General features: G+C 35.6%; 1 protein-coding gene across 7 annotated transcripts in view; it reads left to right on the top strand.

Annotated features, from left to right (window-relative positions):
• The window catches only part of CACNA2D3 (calcium voltage-gated channel auxiliary subunit alpha2delta 3), a 481,484-nt gene that overhangs the window by 132,557 nt on the left and 322,281 nt on the right, over positions 1-26,646 (top strand). For all 7 annotated transcript variants that reach the window (XR_010652035.2, XM_071813168.1, XM_071813170.1 and 4 more), the window contains exon 3: positions 15,017-15,133. Coding sequence is in view for 6 of the 7 variants with exons in the window: in XM_071813170.1 (XP_071669271.1) it covers positions 15,017-15,133 (117 nt within the window). In the remaining variant the exon portion in view is untranslated. The remainder of the gene's footprint in view (positions 1-15,016; positions 15,134-26,646) is intronic.

A 26,646-nucleotide genomic window follows, 5' to 3' on the forward strand; every position in this document is an offset into this window, starting at 1 on the left:
AACATTCTTTAATGTAAGCTGTTATTGTGAAATTATCTAAGGACAATAAATGGTCCCTCTCTCTCTCTCTATGCCTTATAGATGTATAATTTTATTTTTCTGACTTGCAAGGAGTAAATGATTAAGTGTTTGGCAGTATTCTTGTGGTTTGACATTTAATCTCCAGTTGGAACAGGAAAATTTTGAAGAATAAGCCAAAAGCAAATTGCTGATTATGAACAGTGTGATTTTTTTTTGTTCGTTTTGTTTTGTTTGTTGTAAAGGCTGGAAAACATTCCCATTTCAACTAAGGCATCTTTCAATGTATGCCTGATTAAGGTGGTGTGGAGACACGTAGAGATGTAAGATGGCACCATCAGTAGTTTTAAAACATAAATAATGCTCAGGAATCCTTACAGGCTCTATAGATCTGAAATAGTGAAGTGTTGCACACAGGCTTGGGCTATTCCTGCAAAAGGACTTTTTTCCATTTTCAAAATCTCTTTAGATGAGTTTTGGTGTAGTTGATACGTAATCTGATCAGAATGTTGCTGCATTGTTTGTACAGGGCTACATGAGGATAAGCAACATTCTGCTTGTCTGTTCCCAGCACCCCAGAGACTGAACACAACCATAATAGCTCTTTTCCCTGTCTGCAGTTGATAGCTGTGACTGATGTTGGGTCTGGAATGGCATTAGTGTCTCCTCATGTGCATCTCTCAGTATTACTTATACACCTCTAACAGTAATCTGGAAAATGTGTGAAACCAGATGATGTGATGGGCAGCTCTTGCTAATGAGCCTAATCAAATTGGTTTATTTGTCCTTCCACCATACTTGGGAGAGAGAGGAAGATTCAGTTGGTTACTAGGAACCTTGAGGGTTAGTCCATCTCAGTCCCCTGGCTCCAGAAATTGCTTAGGAAGAAGAGACCTCAAACCTCTCCCCTTAGAGTTTACTGTGTTGGCTCAGATGCTCCCAAAACAGCAGAATGCCTCAGATTTGAGGGTGAGTCTTCTACCTACCTCAAACTCCTTCATTAGAGGCCACTTCAGGTTCTTCCTGTCAAGTGTTAGGAATATCTTGTGAGTGCAGTTGCTCGTATGTAAAGTTTTAGACATTATTCCTGAAATAAAAATCCATAAGGGATCATGATCTTGAAAGCAGAGTTGTTTTACTGAAAACAAATGATTAGAAGGGAACGTTATTTTGAAGGAATTAAAGGCAACCTTTTTTGATGCCCTTGATTTTCAATGCCTTTAAAAAAATAAAAAAAAAAAATCCTTATTTTGTGACTGAAACAAAACTCGGTGGTTTGCTTGATGATGCTAAAAAAGAATGGTTGAGTACAAAGTTGTTTTTATAATGCTAAAAGATTTTCAATTACCAGAACCCTGTTATACTGTAATAGCAATACAGGCTTTTTCAGAGTTAGTAATTTCTATGCAAACACTGAAAGTCGATATAAAATAAATGAATAGCTTTATTGTAACAGGTTATATCATCATAGCATAAGGTAGAATTCTAGTATATGGAAAAAATGCAGATAGTGCAACCTGTGATTAGAACTGTGAATTGTTTTCAGTTCGTGTTTAAAAGAAAATGTAGGTGGTGTTCTTGTGAAGTCTTAAAGATATCTTGTATCTTTTGCTAGTGGCTATTATACATTCAGGCACCTCGGGAACAAAGAAATGACAGAGAAATGGATGGCCTGGGCTTAACTAAGTAGGTGATGGTACAGATGAGGCCCGATAAGCTTAACACTTCATCTCCGTGCTGCCACTGTGGTTTGCAAGGAGATTAGAACTGTCTGACTGTGAGGAGGGCAAGCTCCACAAATTCACTCATACATGGCAGTTCTGTAATGAGGTGATACTTCATTCCTTAAACTACTGAACTGGAACTGCACAAACAGATGTTTGCCTCTGGCAGTCCTGTGCGTGCAGCACGGGCTCTGCTGCACCTCCAAATGCAAACAGAGCGTCCCATTGCCACGATTATATTTTATTGATGTACACTGTTCTTTGTACAGTTGTAATAATAAAGGACAAATGGCATTTTTTGTGAAAGGAGGAAACCTACAAGTAATTCAGGGTGTTTACATTGCAGGGTAGAGTTTAATAAGAATCTAAATAATTGTTATAAATTTTCAGCAGGTTAACATGACAAAATCTGGTGTTGGAAATTAAGAGTATTTTGCCCTTGGTTATGTGTATTATGTTCTTTCACAGCAAAACTGTTTTAGATGGCTCACAAGATGGAGAAGTGACCCTACATTATGTATCTTTTACACAGTTGCCAGTAAACAACCAAAGGCCAAGCTCAGTCTCAGAAGTTAGATTTTTTTGAGCTTGATGATATGAGTTTAGCAAAACTACATGAGGATGTGTTGAGAATCAGGGAAGACCATTGGGACTCTAATCCACACATAGGTAGCTTTAAGTGCTGACTTGTTCTGCCTGCTTCAATAGCACTTGTGATTTTTAACTTAAGTATATGTTAATTACTCTGCTCTCTTAGAGGCTTGAATGCAGTTCACCAAGAAGGTCATTGCTTTGTGGTGAGCAGAGAGCGATTTATCAATAGATTGACTAGCAGTAACCTGTGATTCAGGTGGCTTTGTTCGATGTTCTGAGGTTTAGCAAAATAGTGTATTTTTATCAAGCAATGAAATAGCAATCTGCTGATGACAGGTTGTTGAATGTTATAGCAATTGAAAGTTTACTTTGTGCAAAAATAGTACTTGAAAGAATTCAAACACAGTGAGTATAAAAATTCTGTTCTTCAGAAAGCAATGGCACTCATTTTAGAAACAGAGAACCAGTAGCTTTCTTATTTCTTCTTCTAGAGGCTTGCTGGTCTGGGGCCAGTCCGTCAAAGTAATAGGACTACCAAATCTTTTTCATTTCCTAAGACAGGAATGCCTCCATTAGATGGTGAACACTTAAACATGGTCTTTTTTAATTGCAAAAAAGGCTTTATTTAATTAACTAGTAGAGTTGAATCAAATAAACTAAGCCTCAACATAAGCAAAAATATTTTTTCAGTCCTAAGGCTTTCCATTATGGTATAATGAACCACATAAGGCTTAAAACATTTCTATACACATATTCCCTACTAGAGTATTTGTGTTGCAAAAATGTGATTTTAGACATTGGCTGTTTACACTAATGAACATCCTAACTAAAACAAATCTCTTATTTAAGAAGCAAACTTCCAAACTGAAGTACTTGAAAATATCAGCCAGTACATGCATATTTTACTAAACACAAGCTGTTTTCTCTAAATGTGTGGGGGGAAATAAAGTGGGGTGTGTGTGTGTTTTGGTGGTTTGGTCTTTCTTTTTTTTTTTTTTTTTGTGTGTGTGTGTGTGTGTGGTTTTTTTTTTTAATGCTATAAGCATGTGAACAGAAAAGATACAGTAAGGAGATAACAGTATGTGTTCTTTTTCTAAATCACAACTTTTATGTGATTAAAGTATTCTTCTACTAGCTTCCTCTCGTGTGTGAAGGGAGAAAAAGTAAATTAATTACCATTAGCCTGGAGGAGAGCACATTGTATTCTTTACGACTTCATAGTATTGATTTAGCTATTATTCATGGCTTCTGTGCTATGCAGATTGATGCATCTTTAATTCATAGACACAGTATCATTAATAGTGGTTTATTGACCAAGCAAAACAAAGCTGTTGCTGGGTCCTTTCTAGTGTAAAAGCTCCATACTTTTTCTGATAAATGTGTTAGGTTATGCATCTTTTATAGATTCTCAAGTTAGATGGTTTATTTCTATATGCTATAGCAATGACCTATTGTGGTGCTATATGTAATATGTTTTATTTTTTGGTGAGATGAGCTCTGGTAATGTAATGAATTCCTAAATACAAGAAACTTTCTTGTTCTTTGAGACTCAGACAGAAGCTGAATAAGTATCTCTGTGTTTGTGTATGTGTGATAGAACTAACTGCATGTAGAAACCTCTGTAAATAATAGAAAAAGAACGTGACCTACACTTGAACTTGAGATAGGTTTGGTTCAGATTTAATTTGGTTAAATTTGGGCAAAAGATTTTAATTTTGCAAAACCAGCACTAAACTGATGATTTTTTGGAAATGTTTGTAATCTGATCAAATACTGACAGCTAAGTGTGCTTAATGTGTTTATATTTACTCTTTGCAATGATTTTTTTGAATCACAGTATCACAGTATCACAGTATGTTTGGGATTGGAAGGGACCTCAAAAGATCATCTAGTCCAATCCCCCTGCTGGAGCAGGAACGCCTAGGTGAGGTCGCACAGGAATGTGTCCAGGTGGGTTTGAATCTCTCCAGGGAAGGAGACTCCACAACCCCCCTGGGCAGCCTGTTCCAGTGCTCTGTTACCCTCACTGAGAAGAAGTTCTTTCTCAAATTTAAGTGGAACCTCGTGTGTTCCAGCTTGATCCCATTGCCCCTTGTCCTATCATTGTTTGCCACTGAGAAGAGCCTGGCTCCATCCTCGTGGCACTCACCCTTTATATATTTATAAACATTAATAAGGTCACCCCTCAGTCTCCTCTTCTCCAAACTACTTTTGGTATAATATTGGTGATGTAAGATACAAAGGCTATTATTCTGTAGATTATTCATCTAATTTTCATTAAGAAAAACAAAGCAAGACCTACAAATAAAGCTCTGTCTGTGGTTTTGGTGTGTTTGTTGTTTTATGCACACGACATTTTCTTAACTAGGTTTCAAGATTTGTTTTTGAAAGTGCAAAAGAGAAAAAGACTCTGGGGGGAAAAAAGCATATCAGGAGCTAGCAGCATGCTAGTGTTTCAGAGGCCAGACTAAACGTATGCTTTATAGCTAAACGGTACAAAAAGATCTGGGCAAGTTCTGCTGCACAGGGCATTATTTTATATAATATTACAGTCTTTAAAAGGCAGTTATTAAATATTGAATTGAATGTGGTTTGGCAATTAAACTTTAACCTTTTATTTTACCTTGTGTATTTACCAGTTTGTTTTATGAGACTTTGAAAGAAGTCGTGGTGAATATACTAATCCAGTTAAATGTATTCTCTGTTTCTTGTGAAGTTTTATAAGTGACTGAGAATCACACATAAAGTGAAAACCATTAGCTTGTGTGGCAAAAACACAAATGTATTTTCACATTTCCAGGCAGTGCCAAATACTATAGTTTGGTCTTCTCAAAACATCTACACATAGACCGCATGCAGGAGGACTGATTTGCAGAGATGCTGGGAACATACTGATAGTGCTGGCTTTGATATGACTGAGGGGAGTTCAGACTTTTGAAAATAAAATAGTTTTTCATGTTCGGTGATGAAATTAATTGGAAGCCTAAATTTAGGTGCCTGAGTTCAGATATTCAGATGTTATATTTTTTCTTATTACCACAAGTCCACTTTGATACATAGTATTCTGATACCCATCTAAAAACCTAAATTTAGGAGTAACCATGGAATTTAGGGAGACAGTTATCTAATTTTTCTCAGATGGAAAATAAACATTGTCTAATAAAAGTAAATAGAAATACTGGAACCCAGAACAACAGCTGGGTTTAAGGCAGGCATAGGTCTGCAGAAATGGAACAATGAGAGAGGGAAAGATACAGTGGTAAAAGGAAGTATAAAAAAACATTACAAAGAAAGACTGATAGAATTAGTTTGTGGATGTATCCTGTGACCTTACAGCACAAAGCAAACTGACCCTTCTGGTTGTCCTTGTTTTCAGTTACCATAAAGGCTTTCAGAGAAGACCAATGAAGTTTGGTATACAAAAGAAGATGTTGTAGTAGCTCATCCCAGCTGAGATATTGGTGGAAACAGTAAATGGTCAGGTTCCCTACTGCTGAATCTTCAGCCATTCAGAGGAACTATCCAGGATGAAAGGACTGCATTCTCACATTTCTTCAGACTTCTGTGATGAGCAGATTAGATGTACATGCCTCTAATACAGTTGCTTTCACCTGAAAATATAGTGATGGATTTGCCTTGAATGAACATGTCCTCTGGGTCATAGTGTGATTCTGCAGATTTATACTTATGGATTTTTTCTTCATTGTTTAAAGCAGTTCATGTGAAATACTGCAGTGAGTTTTTTCAAGAGTATCAAGTACATTTTTATAGAAAAAAGAGTCTCCAGGGTAGTTCCAGAATGTTCTTTTTTGATTTAAATGAGGGCTTTATATGCTCTGTTCTAAAATAGAAGCAAATGTATGTATAATTGCATAGATAGCTTCTGTAAAATGTATTTCTAAAGCAGTTTTTAATAGTGTTGGTTAACTGGCTGTTACATCACCCGTGCTGGCCTGTGAAGATGTTTCACATGTCTAAAAGAATTTACAAGACAGTAATTTGATTTTTCAGCCATTTTAAATAGGATTGAGTTTATAGTTGGCCAAGATGGTGAGCTGGCACTCTTTTGCAAAAGAGTCCGAAGGCCCCTGAGCCTGTGCCAGTGGAGGCTGGAGGCAGCAGCAAGACAAACATTTGCAAACGGGTTTTGTTACCCAGGCTGACCCTGACCCAAAGCAACTCTGTTAGAGGGAAGGATGGGAGTGTATTCCTGCCCTCTGACTGCTTAGGCTTACATCTCCTAAATAGTTATTGGGATCACCCGTTTTTGGTGATGGTTGTTATGGGGAGGCTTATTAACTACTTCAAGTAAAAATTGAAAAAACTGAATTAGTCTTAGAAAGCAAGCATCTGAAACTCCTGGAGTGTGTTTCCTTATCTTTTTATTTATTAGAGAATATTATAATTCATGCACCACCAAAATGACTGCTGCTTTTAAATTTTGTGATGGGAAATAATCTATATCATTGAGTAACTTCTATCTTTCCACACTAGTGCCACCGTTTTAACCAGGTGTATATTCAAGGCTTCTCATTATTGCTATTTATGTGGTATTCCCATACGTATCTAACTGTGCAAAGGTTTGAGGACATGTCTCGTGTGAAAATGTTTCACAGACACAGCAGAGGAACATTGCTAAGTCAGGAATTGGGTTTAAATGTTTGTCTGGTTTTAATTGCTAATCAGCTTAATGCTTTAATTGTTTTGGTTTTGTAGCATTTGCATGTAGCAAGGAGTTAAACATGGGTCAGAAGTAAATATCTCTATGAAGATTAAATGCACTGGACATACGGTGCCCTTGCAATGTGTGTAAGATACTTACATTGTGAGTGAATTATTTTGCAAGGAAAGCAGTAACTACCCTTGTCAACTCTGCTGATAATAAATTTCCCGGAATAGTAGCTGATCTTTGGCTATAATATACCAGGTACAGCTTTGATTAACAAATCATAGTAAAATAGGATGCAGCAAATATTCCAATATTTTGCATTTCACAGTGTATTTTATGAAGTTACTAAATGGGAGTTTGAGGCAAAAGGAATTCCTTGGACACCAGGGTGTGACAAGAGTCAAATGTGACAGGCTAATGTGGAGGTCTTTGGAGTCATTTGATGAAGTGAACAAACATTTCTCTGCAGAAAAGAAAATGAGTGTGCCATCACACTGGTCATTGCTGATGGATTTCATCAACACAAATTGGTTCAGTAAAGGTTAATAGGAGTGTGTAATGTGGTGTAACACAAACTCCCAATTATCAAGCAGTTCTCTAATGTCAAGGTGAGGAGGAATATGCCATTGTGACTCATCTGTCCATGCAGATCAAACTGAACTCGACAAAGTTATCTGTGGTCTGTTGGGCAGGGCACTGGAAGAATAGCCATGAGACCTCATTCTCTTTGTAGTTCTGAACTGTTGTGTGACATTGGTGATGTCACTGAAGTTATTTATATTTCAGTATCCTCATGTATAGAATGGAGATGATTATAGATGCTCCTTTTATGAAGTCTTTGGAGCTCTGTTGGTGGAAAAAATCTACATTGGCTCTGAACTAAAATAATTTTGTTTACAAATGCTCACCAGCCTTCAACAACAAAATAAAAATAACTCCTACTATTGCTTATTTTGTTAAGACCTTTACAGTTGCTTCACTGCAGGTGTTTTAAGGTAAGGAAGACCAGATAACAAAAACATAACAGCAACCCTCTAGTTTAAAACAAACCAACCACACCAGTACAGGGTCAATGGGATAATGAGAAATACAAAATTTTTTGCTTGGGAGAGATTCACAGATGAGTCTATCGGAGGAGGGCACCATCTGTATTTGATAACTCTGCTGTGGTAGTGCCATCTGAGTACCCTTCTGCTCAGTGGAGAAGCTCAGATCCCACTCACAGGCACATGTAATTCTGGAGGCTGATTTTTATGTGGTTTAAAATTCAGGTCTATTCTGACACTGCATATATAACTAGTGACCCCTCACTTCTGACGAAACATTTAGTGGCTGTGCTGTATATTTTCAAATCTTCTGCTAGGAATTGGTCTGCCATCTCTCACATGCAGAAGGGATATGTGTGTGAGCGTGGTAGAGCAGGAGCTCGCGTCACCTAAGATTTGAGCTTTCACAGTTTGTGTCCCATCAATTTAAACAGGGGTATTGTTTTAAAATAAAATTGTCTTGTAAAACGCTGTGATAGATTTTCCACATCAAGAGCAATTGATATCCTTAGTCCTGATTCAGAGGCTCAGAGCCATTTTCTGATTATAGTGGAAAGCCTTGCACTATACATAGTTCCTTTAATTTCAATTGAACTGTTAATGGTGTAAGGCAGTACTTAATTTGACTGCATTGTCAGTTTACACTGTGTATGTTGTAGGCTTGGGGTTTTATAATTTCAAAACAAACAAACAACAAACAAAACCACCAAAACACCCTCCCCAAAAAACAACAACAACAAAAGACACAAAACCAAAACAAACCCAAGTAAAACCAAACAAGCCAAAACCAACTCTGCCAAACAAACAAAAAAAAACATGAAAAAACCAAACCTTTTACAGTGTAAAAAGTAGATGTTTTTAGAACACCCTGAACAAATGCCATTTGTTGTAAATTTTGTGCAGTAGTGTTAATAACATATATATTTTAAAAATATTACACAACGAGAAGACCATAAAAAATGAGTGTGAGCTTTGTTTTTAGATTGTGATGAGGAATAGATTAGGGAAAGAGAGACAACAACAACAAAAGGACAAAACCAACCAAACAAAAAACCCAAAGCAAACAAAACCCAACCCAAGCAAATGACAAAACCAACATAACAAAAACCATAAACAAAAAGGCCCAATGCATTTTTCTTGATGCATAAAATTCAGTATACCCTCAACCTTCTGATCCCTACGCTCTAGAAGAACTCAAACTAAAAATCTAAGGTGACTTTGAGTTGGAAACTTAACATTAATGAAGAAATCCAGGAGTTTACAGCTTAAGACTTAACTAAGAACTCTGTTTAAGACTGACATCACTTTTGACTCTGTAACTAAAGAGCTGCAAATTGGGTTATCTGCAGGCTTTTTGCAGCCTTGTAGACTCATTTGTTGATTATACTTGATTGTCAGGACATTTCAAATACATAATCAAAAATAGTACCAATAAGCCAACGAACTCATGTGGCACTTGTGTGCCAGAGGGGGTCACTGGTAGGACTGACATGGCAGAGTGTCTGAAGCAAGTTTCAACAGTTTGAGCAATGCATGGCACAGCCTTTCTACTGAGCAATTGATATTAATTGAAATTAAAATTTAGTAATTTAATCAAAAGTGTGTGTTTCTGTAAACTCAGTTTATGTTTACAGTGTTGAGACTTGAACATCTGAAAGTGTTTTTAATGTGCTGTTCTTTGGTTGTGTGTATTGTGGTGTGTGGGTGGTTTTGTTTTGTGGGGTTTTCTTGTGTGGGTTTTTTTTTTTTAATGTCATGGAGTAAACTTTTTTTCATGGAAATAATGAATAGTTTGAATGTATATTTAATCTTTCATTTGCATGCTGATTCGTCTTTTTCAATATAAAACAAAAAAGTGTATACATGCATATGTATATATATTTAACATGAGACAAAACCTCTCAAATAGCACACATCTTTGTGTGCAACTTTGTAAGTTATAGCTATGAGTACAACTCAAAGACATATATCAGTTCCTAATATGCAACACAAACTGACAGATTACTTTTCAAAGATTGTTACAATGTTCCTGTTGAGTAAGTAAGTGTCATTAATCAGGATGGTAGTGAAATTTATTTGCTCTGAAAATCCAGGGAAGTGGGAATAATTTTCATTATTAATAGTTGTATTGTTCTGTACACGTACAAAACAGCCCCAGACTTGTCAAAAGACTGAGACTGAGGACTGTTTACAAACTTCTGAGTAACTTAAAATATATTTTTATATGACATAAAGGTAGTTATCTTGATTTCGATGAAAGTTGACAGAAATAGATACAAATAAAAATAGAAACACAAAGATCATGTTTGTCACTGGAGAAAAAACAAGGAGTGAAATTTCAAACTGCAGCTGGCATATGGTACCTTTCTGAAATTTTCTTGCTTCAAGCGGGTATTTCTTTTCCTGCCTTGGTCACTGAAGCTGCATGGTTTTTGGTGCCAAATACTTGGATTGCATTAAATGTTTTGGACCTGAGTTTTGTATAGATTGCTTTCTGGTGTGTTATTTCTAGATGATAAGTTACCATGCAAGAAAAAAGCCCCATTCCTAAATCTATGAACAGCATTAAAAGTTCCGACAGTGAAGTACTGTCTGTCTTACCCTGGTGCTTATGTGAAATGATCTGGCAAAACAGATACTGAAGAAATAATGTATTTTTTGTGTGCTTTATCAAATGATAAATGATCTTGTCTCTCTGGAGAATTTCTTAGCAAATGCTGATTTTGCAAGCAGAAAGAATCAGCATTTCAAGTTTTGTTTTTCTTTTTTTCTTTTTTTTTTTTAATAATGCAGCAAATCATCAACTTTGTATTTTTTACAGTGGAGGGAAATGGCTGTTTAAGGCATTGTTTGGAAGAGCCATTCAGACTACTAATAGAATCATAGAATCATTTTGGTTGGAAGAGACACTTAAAATCATTGAGTCCAACCATAACCTAACTCTAACAGTAATGCATTTCCCTAAGAACCTTGTCTAAATGTCTTTTAAACAACTCCAGGGATAGTACCTCCACTACTTCTCTGGCAACCTGTTCCGGTGTTTCACAACCTTTTCTTGTTGAATCTCTTAAGTTTGGCCTTGGTTCATAGATCCAGCCAGTCCAGATCCATATGTATGGCCTTCCTGCCCTCCAGCAGATCAACACTCCCACCCAACTTGGTGTCACCTGCAAACTCACTGAGGGTGCACTCAATCCCCTTGTCGAGATCACTGATAAAGAGATTAAACAGTACTGGCCCCGGTACTGAGCCCTGGGGAACACCACTCATGACTGACCACCAACTGGATTTGACTCTGTTCACAACTCTTGAGGCCCAGCCATCCAGCCAGTTCTTCACCCAGCAGAGAGTCCGGCCATCCAGCTGCCAGTTTCTCCAGGAGAATATGCTGTCAAAGGCTTTAGTAGTAATACAGGCTAGTTTGCAAGTCTGAAATATAAAGTACAGACTGGCTCAGAAGTGAGAGTTTTTTTTTTTTTTTTTTGTTTCCATGCTTTGTGGTAGTCTTTTGCTTAATTACTACCTTAGTGGCACATTGGTGTTTTCTCAAGATTACATTTAAAGAAAATAAATAACTTTCTTTAAAAATGATTTCAAATTTATTTTGAAGGCACTATATATTTGCTGGTTTAGGTAATTTATTTAAGTTGAAAACAAATTTAATATGTAAAATCTACTAGTAGGGAAATGATGAGAACCTGGAGGCCAGACAGCCTCTGCAGTTAAAGAAAGAAAATCCATTAATAAAGACACCTTTTCTTATAGTGCATGTGTGTGTGTTTAATTTTGTTTGTTTGTTTGTTTTCCTCACTATCTTCTATGATTCAGATTTCTTTCATCAATAGTTACTGTAAAGTCAACTACTTTCTAGATCTAAATTCCTGGTCGTATGTACATTGAATACTAAGAGAAAGTGCATAGCCATGCACAGATTACGCTGGCACCTCTTCCCTCCAGTCATAATTGCTAGAGCACAAGGATACTGAGAACAGCTGGTGTTTTTTCCAACCACATAATTTTTCCTGTTTAGGAACCTTCCATTGATGGCTGAGAAAATAATGGAAGCATTTTTATAAAAATGAAATACTGAATCTAAAATACATATTATGTAAACCTCTTACTATTTAAACCTCTTGGTTGCCAAGGTCTTGCAGATCAAGTAAATACTAGTTTGTTGCAAGTGGGTTTCCAACAATTGACTAGACATGCACTATGCAAGATGTGTGGTCTTTTAAATAACTTAAGGAATATCTTCTATTTCTTCCTTTTTTTTTTTTTTTTTTTTTTAACATTGGAACTTTGGCATTTAGGAAAAAATGAATTTGTCTGTTATAAAAGAGTATAATTATAAAATCATAAATCATCAGTTAATACATCTTTCCCGTCTATTTTGAGTGCAAGTTATTATTAATTTTCAAAAGCACCAGTTAGTAAAAATTGAGAAGGGTGACTTCTTAATATGTTCTCACCATAGTATAATAGACTATACGGTATGATTCTCTAGAAAATTTGTTGACTTCAACTGTACCATTCACTTTTCAGACAAAGACAGTGAATAATCTCCTGGTTTTCTTCACTTGATGGCAATGCTTAAATCAATAAATCTGATGACCTGAAAACAGTCTCTTGAAGTGATGCATTTTAGAATACTTCCGAAGAACTCAAAGGTCAAGTCTAAAGGAAACCATTTTCATCAGAACTTGCGACGCTGAACATGATCTGTGCAGCTTGAAATAAGTGATTTAGATTTGTATTTGATCTATTGACATAATAAATATGACAGTTGTTCATGACACTGCATTTTGTTTCACTGTTTTCAATTCACCAAAGCTTCAAATCCTGTGGGATGTGAACAGACTTTGACATCATTAATTAACTGGGAACGTTTTCAATTGACTTTTAATTTACGACATTTTATCACAGTTAGTATTTATTACAATAATGTGTATTTATCTGTTGTTTACTGTGTTATTGTATTTTCTCCAGTAAATTAAAAAAACCCGTTTTTTTTCTATTTTAGACAAATCACCATGCTATGCTAAAAGAATATTTTGAGACTGGAGAGTAGTGAGTTTAGTAATGGCATAAATGGGCTTGCAAAGTTGAAATCAGAACTCTGCTTACGGCATTTAAATGTAGATGAAGAAGGGGAATAAAATATCTCCTCCTGCCTCTAGGAAGCAAAATGCAGGTGGTCTGCTTGAAGTTTCTTAGATTCCTTAGACTAATATTAAAATCTCAGTTAGAACAGAGCCTCATAACTCAAAATAGTGTGGGAAATATATAGTTATTGAAAGGGAAAAATTGCAGAGTATAAAAAAAATACAGTGTCCTGCATATTTACTGGCAACTTTGTGTGTTTTACCATTCTTTTGAAATTGTCTGCAACTACTATTTTATCAAATATTGTTTGCCTATCAAAATATTCACACAAGTTTTTACAGAGAAGGATGAAGACTATAGCAAGTCCAGAGTGTCGCTTTGCTTGAAAAATTAGTTTTGTCAGAAGAAATGCGTACAGTATGTGCAGGCATTTGCTTACAACTGATTTCTTCCTTCCATCACCAGCCAGAGCATGACTGGTCTTAACTTATTCACTGTTTTGATGATTTTAGTCTTTATACAGGTGCTTTGAGCCACTGTTTGATACTTGTATTCTTTCTTCTCTCTCTGAAGTTATATAAAGTTTGGAGAAAATTGTAATTTTATAGGAAAGTTTTTGTTTGTTTGTTTGTTTGTTTGTTTGTTTGTTTTAATGATACCAGCTCATTTTAGTGACTCAAGTATTTTGCTGTGGGTTGCACTGAGAATTTACCTTATAGATTTGGAATACTTTCCCCCCCACACACCATGTAGAGCTAAAGTTGGCAGAAGCCAGGTATGCTTTCTAGCTGCCTCACAGTGTCATGGAGGTACAATAATGGGAATAGGTTAAGCCTACATTTGTACAGTCCTAAAATTACATGTGGCCCTTACAAGGCAACTACGAGGCTGGTGCGGCCCTCAGTGAAAATGAATTTGACAGCCCTGGGTTAAGGGTTTGGTAATGGGCAATGGTTAGTTCATCACAACTCATAGGTGTTTTATATAGAGATAAGCAAACCATAACTAGGCTGAAAGCCATCACTTCTTAGAATACAGGCTATAGTGGAATGACGTGGGAAAGAGGGATGTTCTCAGTAGTTAAATGTTTTGAAGATTGACTCCAAATAATATTATGCATTTTCAGTATATGATATTCTTACAAGCTTCACCGTAAACACTGATAAAAAATGGTGCTTGCAGAAAATAGAGGATAAAAATTTTTTTAATGTATTTTTAGTGCTTAGTCGGTCTGAGAGTTATTCACACCTCAAAAAGAGTCCATAGGCTAATGCTCATCTATATTGTACACAGGGTACTTTTAGGCTTGCTTTCAGATTTGTGTTTATGTGGTTTATTTAGGGTTTTTCTTTGCACAGGAAGTTAAGAATGTCTAGATAAACTTGTATGATAAATATTCATAATGTAAATATGGTATAAAGTTCATGAAATACACATCTACAAGTTCAGCTCAGGAGGAGGATTCTAGATTGCTAAGGTGCAGTGGATTGCCAAGCATATCACTGGTTTTAAATGACTTTTAGATGGAACATAAAGGCTTTTTCTGCTTTTTTGGGCTGTTGTACAGTTGCAGGGAGGGACAATTTCAACATTTCGAAGGGGAATTGCAGTTTTTCTACAGTGCACAAGATAAATATTCCTGTTATATTTTCTTAGCAAAGTTCACATTCCAACCCAGTTGTTCTATCCCTGTGACAGCATCTTGGCACAAAACAGCCTTCTGTCCTGCATATAGACATCAAACAAATGAAGAATGTCAGCAAAAATGTAACATGAAACTAATAATTAGTTGTCAAAAATTCATCTGTTTCACTGTGAATAATTTTTCCCTAATAATTTTTTCTTCTTTTTTTTCCTTTCAGAAATACAAAGAATATGAGAAGGATGTTGCAATAGAAGAAATCGATGGCCTTCAGCTTGTGAAAAAGTTAGCAAAGAATATGGAAGAAATGTTTCACAAAAAGTCTGAAGCTGTAAGGGTAAGCAGTAGATCAATCTGCTATTTCACTCTACGATGTAAAATAAAGTATATAATTTAGGCTTTGCTCTGGCAGGTGTATTGGTGATTGAAGGTGGTGAAGTGGAAATGTTAAAGTGTTCAGAAATACTTTAGGATCAGTGTTCAAGAAAATAGATATAAGTTATTTATAACATCAACATAGAAATGCAAGAGAGTGTTAACTAGGTTTGGACTACCAGTTTCCCAATGAATCTGTAAGGTATCACTTGTTTTCAGTAAAACGTAACTCCACATGGTTGCTCATGAAAATGTCAGATGTCAAATTGTTAAACTAAAGCAACTTAATTTCACTGCTTGCTATTATAGCATTGCAAATAAACTTCTGAGTTCAATAACTGTACTTCAGTTCAAATCTAGATGATACAGATGCCTCAAATGGGGCTAAATCTGAAATTCCTCTAATTGTTGTAAGTACTACATCACCTAAAGGCAGTGTATTAATGATTACTAAGTAGCTACATTGAGTTTTATATATATATATATAAATAATTTTTTTTTTTTGGTCTCCCTTGTGGTCATACTTTTGTGGTAGCTTTGGCATCCTATTAGATTAGATTTACCATTTGAAAAAAATTAAGTTCTGACTTCTGTGTTATACTATATTGAATAGGAGTTCACTGTAACATGCATGTCCTAAAGAATAACAGGTCTTCCTGTTGTAGCTTTGATTTTACAGTATTTTTTGCTAGAAATTTAGGTGACTGTAACAGTAGTTCCTGTTACATCACCTAAATCAACAGACCAACAGTACATTTTGCTGATGATATTTACTCCCAGCTACTCTATTTCAGCCAGATTTGTCTGCTCAATTGAGTTGAAGGTCTTTGTATCTTAACTGTGGAGCTTTAGGCATCACCCAAGGACAGGGATTCTATTTGTGTAACTCTAGATACAATTTCACCGTCAGCCTTTTATTTTTTGCTATGGTGCAAAAGGGAGGAAGGAATTTGGCGATGTTTTAGAGGTTGAATTTTTTGGGTTGGCAGCAAAGTAAAACATGTTTCAGCTTGTAAACTGAGCACACTTGGCAGGAAAGCAGAGAAAGACAATAAACATGGAACCCAGCAATTCTATTTTTAGTCTGATTTTCAGAGAATAACTGCACTTCAAAATGTGTGCAACAGCTTCCATAAGCCTGTAGAATATTGACTTGGGGCAGGGATTGTTTTCCTTATTCCTTAGCAGAGAAAACTGCAGCCCTGGGATTATAATGATGTGAAATAGCTGTTCTTGGAGCAGCATTGTCTAAATCGGGAAGTGACCTGCAAGCAGCACAAGAGGAAAGTGGAGCTCTGTACCCTTGGAGTGGAGTGCTCTTGGGAAGAGCAGTTTGTTTCTCAATTAGAGCTTTGCAGTGAATATTTTCTAATGTTTGTGAGTGTTTTGAACTGGTTTGACCTGTTCATACAGACCGTGTTTTTGTCTAAGGAAGAAAAAAATAGAACCAGTGTAGGCCATAAAACAAACCCAAATTCTGTGAAGTTAGACCACACCTAGACTACTGTGTCAAAGGGTTTTAGTGCTGGAAAAAGTGTCTGAAATCAAGACCCTTCTTTGAGAGGTTTCTATCTTTAGAAAGGAAGATAAAAGCTTGAGTTGGAGTGGGTCACATTCTAAAAAAATGTCCTCTTTGGTGTACCTTCCAATAAGGTTATTATTTTTTTGCATAATTACATGAAGTGGTCTGTCTTGGTTGCGAGAGATATAGTGAGTGACCTTTTATGTTCTGGTGGAAAGTAGTGCTTGATTTCCTGATGAGTACAAAATCCTTCAGTACAGTGCAGGTTTTGCATGAGTTCTGTCTTTGGTACAACATAGCTGCTTCCCTCCTCACATCTGGAGAGGTGAGACAGGAGTCACAAAGCTCCTCTGGACCCAAGACATCTGCTCCATACTGAGGCAGAGTAATGCTGCATCGCCTTGCTTCTAAAATAATAAAATTTTGAGATAAGCTTTTGATGAAAACTTGTATGAAGAGCACTGAAACCTAGAATTCAGAGTAATATTTTAGACACGGTGGCAGAAATATTGGAGCCAATACTAAATGAAGAGTACCTTATAAAATATTTCTCAGCACTAGAAATAATGGGGTAACCATTGCAAGGGTTCAAATACGAGTGCTCAGAAAACGTGTTTCAGTGTGACCCCAAATCGTTAGCCTACACCGCTCATTGAATTAGCTTCAAGTAGACATCAAAATCCATGGCTTGTTTTTAAAATATGGTTTAAATAAAACATTTTAATCTTCATACTTTTTCAGGTTCTCACAGATGTAGCAATCTGTGACAATTATTCAGAATGCTATAGTATATAAAATGTTTAATTTGTAGAAAAGGACAAGAAGAAAGACCTGGAAATATGGAAATAGGATGACTTGGAAAGACCTTCCAATTTTTTGCTTTGCTTTATGCTTTCAAACACATTAACTTGTTTGAAGCTCCTAATCACATTTGAACTCTCTTCTCCATCCTCCTCCTTTATATTCTGGTTGAATTTTTATCTTTCTGTCTCATTGCTTTTCATAGTGATTAGTTGGTTCAGTGCGATTTTTATCATATTCATCCCCTGTTTGAATTACCCTTCAGTATGCAATTATCCTATCACAGAATGTCCTATTTTTGTGCTGTCAGATACATAAAATAAATGGAAAACTGGAAGTGCTAAACCAATTATATAACCTTTTGTCGTCTACTTACTGATGGAAATCCTTGCAAGCAAGTTTTTTTTGTTTTCCACCCTGCCTCCCCAGTATTCAATATTACCTCAGATTTATGTCAGTTCAGGATATTCCTGTTAACCATTTCCTTCCTAATACTGCCCTAACTGATGAAATTTCAGAGAGGCAACTTCAGATTTTATTTTGAAATATTTATGACATGTTTGAAGTTAAAACCACAGAAGAGCAGTTTTAATTCAATATTGCTGATGCCTTGTTTCTAGCTGTGACAAATGTAGATGGTATCCATTTGCCTTTAAGACTAAGACATTCAAGCTGGGTAAAAATCTTACTGCCTATAAGGTGGAGTAAGTGGGAATGTTTCCTGCATTGTTCAGCAGTGGGTTTAATTTCATAGCCAAACCTAAATAATCCCTTCGAGAGCCTTGCGTATCTTGCTGTCACTTGTGGCATTGCTTTGGTTGATTTTCCTGGACTTGTAGTGATTCCACTGATAGGAAATGTGCTTATCCATCTTAATTTGAAGTTAGCTGTGATTTGTGTGTGGGTTGTTTTTGTTTTGTTTGTTTGTGGTTGGTTTGTTTTTTGTTTTTGTTTTTTTTTTTTTTTTTAATAACTTTTAGAAGAGTTTATGATACTCTAGTGAAACCAATCATTTGAAACCCGAAAAGGAATGGAGCACAATGGTATAATGCTTGGCAACAAATGACTGCTGCAACAAACTTGATAATGAAAAAAAGGTGAAATTAAAACTACTCATTTGGTGCTTTTATTTTTCCTAGTTAATGGTGGAAGAGGAAAAAAAAAAAACACAAAACAATGGAAGATAGAGGGAAGTGAAAAAGCAAAACAAAAGATAAATAGATTATTAGGGAATATTCAGAAAACTATTATTAAAACTTTAGCTATGCAGTTAAATTTCTATTTTCATTAGTGTTTCTTTGCAAGTAAAGACAATCCTGTAAAAATGATTCTTGATTTACTTGTAACATGGTAAATCAAGTGTTAAGGTTTATTTTTCTTTAAGGCAACTATCATTGCTGCAGCAGAAAATGCAAATAAGAGATTTCTTTTTATTAACTTTTCCTACTGTAGCTACCTGGTGTTCATTGTGAAGCTGATTCTCATTATAACTCTACTGTGAAAAGTAATTGCTGTTGTACAGTAATTCAATTTCAGTGCATTCATGCATCAGGAAGCCAGTGGGGTTTATCTAGAGTAACCCAGGACTTTAAAGCTTTTTATCATGAAATTCCACATGCAGACAAATGCTCTTCCAAGGAGCAGAATATCAGCATTTACATTTAACAAACATTTGCAATGAAGAGCAATGGATTTTTTTTTTTCCACCAAAGATTTTTACACCAGTCTTTATTTTCAGATACGATTAGGATGATATTGTTTATGCACAGTTATAGAAGTGTAATGTATATGTTTGAAATGTTTGTGCTTATTCATAAACATATCTGGTTTGCACAATTTAGTATGTGGATATATATACATGTGGGTACATATCTTTATACACACACATTTTGAGGTTTATATGTGTAATATCAACAGATTCAATTTACTATTGTGGGTTTTTTTTTTTTTTGTTTTTGTTTTTGTTTTTTTTGCATATGTTTGTACATATAAAATGTAAGCAAAGCATGGAACTACGTGTACATCCATGTGTTTCCAAGCAAATACTGATAAATTGATGTCCTGATGAATACATTGTGGGTTTTTTTTTGAAATAAAGGGATATGTTGGTGAATGCAAAATGAACTTGGCTGGATGAACACTGAGATCATGGCAGGTTAATCCAAAGCTGAGAGTGAAAGGTCCTAACAGAGGTAGTTTCTTTCTCCATAGGAATATTTTGCAGTGCTTTGAAGAAACTTGTTCATAAAAGCTTGGTAAAGAATTAATATTGAATACTGTAGTAAATGAATGTAACTTATTTACAAACGACCCACAAGTACTTTACTCTTTTCTTGGGTGTATTTGGAATTTAAGTGATTTTTTTATGTCACTGAGCTCATACGAAAGTGTAATCATAGAAGACAAACTAAATGAAACTCAAACTTTAGAAAAGTGTCATTATTTCATGTTCTCGTTGATAAGGAAGTTTTTATGACACCTTTTGGGGGCTTCTTTTCTTCTTAGAGTTGACAATTGTTCAGTTTCAGTTGAGGTTACTGGCTGCTCTCCTTCCCCCCGCATTTACATTGAATCTGTTGTCACTTTTGCCGGTGGTTAAATCCCTACATCAGAATCGGGGAGCAGTTCCAGGGTACAGTCTGGATCCTCACTGAGGCAAGGCAGAGAAAACCTGGTCATAAGAAAGGACTGGAGCAGCTAATGCACTCAAAGGGTGTTGGGGTGATATAGAAGGGGCCTGAAGAAATTATGGGATGTTTATGTAATGAATGAGGAATAGAAACAAAAAATATTGTGATTTTATATGGAAGATGGGAACCCGATGAAGGATCAAAAAACTAAAGGAATGCACCTTTCTGTTCACTAGTCTTGGATCTATGTTCTTAATAGCATTGAGCTGATTTTTGGTTTTGTGTGTGTGTGTCTGTGACCAAAGATACAGTTCTGAATATACGGGACAGTATATGTGTTGCATTAGATAAAGCAACATTTTTACTTATTTAAATTTAAAAGAAGTCTGGCTTGAATGAATTTGTTGTATTGAAAATACATGTAACCCATATTATATTGCAGGAACATTTAACTCTAAATGGAAGTACTAATCTGCAGGATCTGTAGGTTATTGAGCTGATTATGGGTAGCCACATTACTGTTGTCTAAACATTGGTAGGACCTGCAAAGCTTTAGATCTTTTGTGCACCTTACACCTCAGAACAATTCCCAGCAGTATAAGTATCTTACTTTTATATCGAAGATCACATACATAAAATGTAATTTACTACAGGACAATTTCCAGTGTCCTATGTCCATTGCATATTCTGTTTTCTTACAGCCAGGTGTCTCTGGTGCAGACATCATTATGTGTAAAATAATCTTTTTGGTATTCCTTCCACTATGGTTTTAAATGGAATTTTAAAATAACACCAATCTGCATAATTTTCTACCTTTCATTTCTTAATATATAATCTGTGAATTAAGAATTGTTACAATGTAATCTCCAGTTTACATTCCTGCACACTGGAGAATTCTTGTAAAACCTGTTAAATCGGGGAAGCTGATATTGTCACTGCTATGTCATTGTGCCAATTAAGAGCGTTTACTGGGTTAAAACACATTTGCATGATGGGGTTTAGTATTTAGATTGTACTTTTGTTGACTTGTGAATTGAAAAATAGTGGCTTCCCACAGTGCCTAAAGAAAAATGGAGGCAACAGGAAAGAATATTCCAGGTGAATTTTTAACTGATTTTTTTAAAGACTGATTTAAATGTACACCATCTTCAGTGTCCACTGTGTATTTTATTACGCTGTATTTTTAGTCTGATTTTCTATCACTTTGATCAATGCTAGATTGGGAATGGCATTCTTTAGAAGAGAAGCAAATAATCATTCCTATTTCATATTCATCTAATATAACAGAAGATAGAAAGGTCTTAAATGTCAAAACTTATTACTTTGCTAGGCTCACTACTTCTAAATACAGAATGAAGACTTTTTCACTCTCCACTCTGTTCCTTCATTGAGCTAATTTACATCTGCAAAATTAGGAGAAAAAATGAATATCCACACGTACTCTTTAAAACTGTGCTGCTCAATGGGTGCTATTCTGATCCCTGGTTTGTTTGTTTGTTTGTTTGTTTGTTTGTTTTCTTTTTACACATAGTAAGATTATTTTTTATCTGCAGATGGAAAGGGAAAAAATACCATTAGGTTTATAAAATTAGTGGAGAAAAAAATTATAAATGGCTGTGGGTGGAAGGATATTATGGTGAACCAACCCTGTGTCACTATAAATAGTTTTAGATGACAGAATAAAGACAAAATGAAGAAAAGAAAGATGGCTACAATAGTGTTAATTACTGTCAACAAAAGAAAGGCTTTCAGTAATATTTTTATATTCACATTTAATATTTTAATGGCAATTGTTCCTAGTTACTCTTGGTATCATTTGGATTTTGCTCATAGTTCTACTGGTCTCTTTCATAAGTAAGTGATGAATTTCTGTTCTCAAAGCATTAAGAGCTTTATTTACTTGCTGGCAAATTATACTACACTGGAAAATGAAAAGGTGGTTATCAATCCACAGACAGTCAGTGGAATATTTGGTAGCATAATACATAACCTTGACAGTCATAGTTTGAGGAATATTTAAAGGCACAGCAAATATTTTTCTTTCTTATTGCCACTGGACATAAGGATTGCTTTTGCCAAATGTGTGGAAATTAGGATCTTTGACAAATTAATGATTAGTAAACCTATTCTGATGCAGATATCAAGTGGATCACTTATTGCTTCTTTGCTTTTTAGTTCTTTGAGTTTCCCAAGAAATGTGTGTATTAGTAAACACATACTGCTATGAATTCTGAAAGGGCGGGGGGAAAGTTTCTGTTTATTGGAACGTCCATGGGCTTCTCTTATTCTCAGCCTTCTTTCCCATCACGGAGCTGCAATACAAGTGCTCAGAGTGTCCCCAGGCACGTTGCTGGTGAACAAAAGAAATGAAGAGAAAAGGTAGAATGAGTTTCCCTCACACCTGCTCTGCCCGTGTAACGGACAGGTCGGTTTAATGGAAATTAGGGATTTTGTCTGAATCATAGAAGGGAGCACAAGTGCATTGATTAAATCTTTATCCAACTCTTACATGTCTGAAAATTCAGGTTAGCTGAGTCTACAGAAAGCTGTTGTTTACAGCTGGAGGGAGGGTGCAAAACCTGGAAAGCTCATTTGCTGCTTCTTATGCATTGACTTTCTCAGTGTTTAACTTCCACAGAATGAAAACAAAAACAGCAAAAACTTCAGGGAGATATTTCATCTGATGCTTAATCATTTATTTTGTAAGAGTTCAGGAGTGCCTTCATTACAGACGTTGATTTACAAAATTCTTGTGATGTAATTAACCTTTTTTTTTTCTTTTTTTTTTTCCCCTGCTCAGAATGAATTTTCTCTTGTTGGTCTCCAAGTACTAATGTGTGTTAAAGAAAACTTTAATCCAGAGAATGAACTTGGTAGATACATTGTTTTGAGGAAGGAACAATAGCTCATGTTGATTATGCTTGGGAGATTCAGGAATATGTAAGATTTTCAGGGAGGTATGTACAAAACTTGGAACAGTTATTATATTTCCTAGATGCATGCTTTAAGGGCTCTGCAAATCTGGAGCCTTTTTTGTCATGGTACAATTGAAATAAATATTTACAAAAACTCAAGCAGCTTGAACTATGCTTTGAATTTTGTCTGTCTTTAAAATTTGGGCATGTTTGTATGTTGTGGTTTGTTTGTTTGTTTGGTCTTTATTTATTTATTTATTTATTAAGTCCACAAAGTCCAGCCAGTGTGGAATTTCTTTTGAACGTTCAAATTTAGTAAAAAGAAAAAAATACTCTTAAGAAAAAAGAGGGGGGAAGTAAAGACTTTTAGGGAAAACCTAAAAGCATTTTCTGCTTGAGACTATTATGATGGTTCATCTTCAGTCCCGAGAAAATAAGTGAAAAGTATTTAAAGATAGCACATTCAAATACAGAACACTTATCTGAAAATACAGGCAGGGAGAAAAAAGTCAAACCATCCACTTCACAGAATAATTCTTGTGTTAGACTTCATTGCAAGAGTACATAACATTCAGTCTTCACCATCAACAACATAAAATAGCTTTCCACACAGGCAAAAGAAAACAGTAGTTTTCAAAGAATGAAATAGGATAAATTAGCCTCTTGTATCCTTCTTTCATATTGCTCTTTTAGGGTATTAGCGTATTTTAATATTTTACATTAACATTAATTATTTTGACAAAAATAGTCATATTGCCCAACTTACTCTCTAATGTGATTTAAAGTACTTAGTTCAAATAGTAATGGATTATAATTAAAATTTAATTCCATTTGCAAAACTGTCACCTGTTAAATTTTCAGTTATAATTCTTATTTCATATTGTAAATATGTATCATTAAATCTGTTTTTGAAATTATGAAAATGACTCTCAAATTTTATAAACAGTGGTACTTTTATGATATAAAAATGAATGAAAAATGTTCAGGCTCATCTCACTTTTAGAGTGTTTACTGGTACTTATTGTTAATTGACTACTTTAAATATTCTCTTGAGAAAATTCACTATAGCATGCTGGCTGTTCATGTGACGTTAATCTGTTTTCCAAAATCTTGTGTACATTCAATTTAATACATAGATAATGAAAAAAGATATCCTCTTAAAGAGAATGCTCAGTTTGGCATAACCTGCATGTGTACAGAGTGTGTTTTCAAGCTGCTGTCTCCTTTTCTGTTTCCACAAATGATGCCAAAATGCTCTCTGTTGGGTCTGTGGAGCATGAGGCAGCGTTAAGAGCAGCGCTAAGGAGAAGCCTGCCGATAGCTCTCTTGGAGGGATTTAGTGAATAGTCATTTATCAGTATTTTGGGTAGGAGAGAGACTATCATCTCTGTGTGATTCTTCATTTTGAGAAATGAACAAAACGGTCTAGCTCTGCCTGTGCGAAGATTTTGAAGTGTGATCCTTGGCTGGCTGTTTCTTGGGGAGCACTTGCGGTTTGACACTGGCCTCTCAAAGACACACAGATGGCCACTTGTCCTGCCTCACTCTGTACTTGGGTCAGGATGTACGTCAGGTCCCAAGTGCTGGGTTTCTAACTATTTGCACTAAAGGTGACTGTGCCAAACTGAAAATAAACAGGTGACAAAACAGTTTGGCAGAGGTTTGCATCCACCTAGGTGTGCTGCAAGTCGTCCTCAGTAGTAGCTCTTAAAGCGCTCAGAAGCATTTCAATGAAAAGAGCAGTGAGGTGAGTCCTTTGTTTAAGAGTGTTCTGTTTTCCCTCTGCCCTTTTTTTGTGCTAGAGCTTCCCATGGGTGTTGGGCCAGGGCTGTTAGTTTAGCTTAAACTGCCATCAGAGCACCATTACAAGAGATCATCCTACATAGATGACTGAGGGCAAATACCCCATTTGTCCTCTTCACTCCCACGTTTCTTGAGTTTGACTTCAGTATAATTAGGTAGCAAGATGACTGCTTAATTTAGAATACTGTCAGCTTGGTTCGCTTGTTCTGTCATCTCTGACAGCTAATTATGTATTCCAAATGTACACAGTGCTGGTCAGCACAGTTACTTTCTCACCTTTTGGATTTTTAACACTTACTGGTTCAAAAGTTATTCTGTCTCATCTCATTTTCTTTGGACACTATGGTTACTTTCATCTTCTTATTTTAATAGATTTATACTTTTTATACAATAAATCATGCTCCTTCCCCCAGCTGAACAGTTTCTTTAAGACTAGAAAAATCAACTAGACTCTATAGCAATATGCTTTTAAAGCACACAGGCTCTCTAATCTTTCTAGACAGCTTCTCATGAGGGTAGGGGTAAAGAACCTCTTCATGACAGCATTGATTTTAGCTGGTCACAATTTCTGCTTGAGTAAAGCAAGAGCGCAGGATCATCATGACTTGCCTAGTGGTACATGAAACACTTTTGGGAGATAAAAGCAGATTAAAAGTGAGGTGAAATGCTTCTTCCTGGAAAAGCATGGGATTTTTTGAGAATGAGTTAACTGAGGCATTTAGTTAGCATTCTTGTTTTCAACTGTTTTTTAACAGCTGTGTGAAACGGAACTGTAATAAAGCATCAGACATGATGCTGTAACTAGAACTTCAAGTATTTAAAACTAATCTTCATTTTGTGAATACCAAGAAAAAGGCTCCAGTTTTGTTTGTTAGTGTTAGACTTCTGAATTGCCCTTGTCTGTACTTTACTCTTGGCCTAAATAAAGACAGCAATATATTCTTGGATCAAACACATTTCTCTGTCCTTTCAGCTAGCGGAGCATATCTTGAATGACTGGTTCTGGCAATGGTGTGCAAGTACTCCAGCAGGACAAAGTGTTTGAGTATATAATTACAAAACAGGTGTTTCATGGAAGAAATAAACAGTCCCAAACTAATACTATAAATTGAAGTTTTATTGATTAATCTATTTTTTATTATAATGGTTAAATTACAGCAATCATTGTGGCACAAAGCGCTACAGAAATACATTATAGAAAAATCTTGTGCCCTGTATTTCTGTTGGGTCATTTCAGTGTGATGAAAAAAATGCAACAAAAACATTATATGGAAGAAAAAAAGAAATAACTGTTCTGTACCTGTGAGTTTTTGTTTGAAAAACAACCTGAAATTGGAGGAGCAAGACGTAGTGCAGAGAAATGCACCTAGAAATTTCATCTATCTTCACTTCACCCTTCCCACCTGTAGGATATATGGGCTGTACACTGCAACCTTCCCAACAGGATTACAGGACAACTTCTTATATGTGTCAGAAAAAAATTGTGGGATATCTGAGGTTAATTCTTACGTATGAGGATAAGACAGTATTTAAAACCATTTTAACTGGTAAATATTTGGCGCAGGCAGGAGGCACTTTAGGGAGACGACTGGTAAACATTTTTATTTGCTACTTTATACCTCACTTTGTTTCAACAGTGGGGTTTTTGGTTTTGATGCCCTTTGGGGTTAGCACAATGAAGGGATTTTGTCCTCCTTAACACACTGAGTAGTCTAGAATAAAATCTGTAATTAAAAAAGATTGGTTTATATTGTAGATTTTCATTATATTGAAAAAAAAAGAGTTTTGTCAGGAATATAATATT

The sequence above is a fragment of the Patagioenas fasciata genome, chromosome 10 (assembly GCF_037038585.1).
Source record: "Patagioenas fasciata isolate bPatFas1 chromosome 10, bPatFas1.hap1, whole genome shotgun sequence".
In the NCBI taxonomy this organism is placed as follows: domain Eukaryota; kingdom Metazoa; phylum Chordata; class Aves; order Columbiformes; family Columbidae; genus Patagioenas; species Patagioenas fasciata.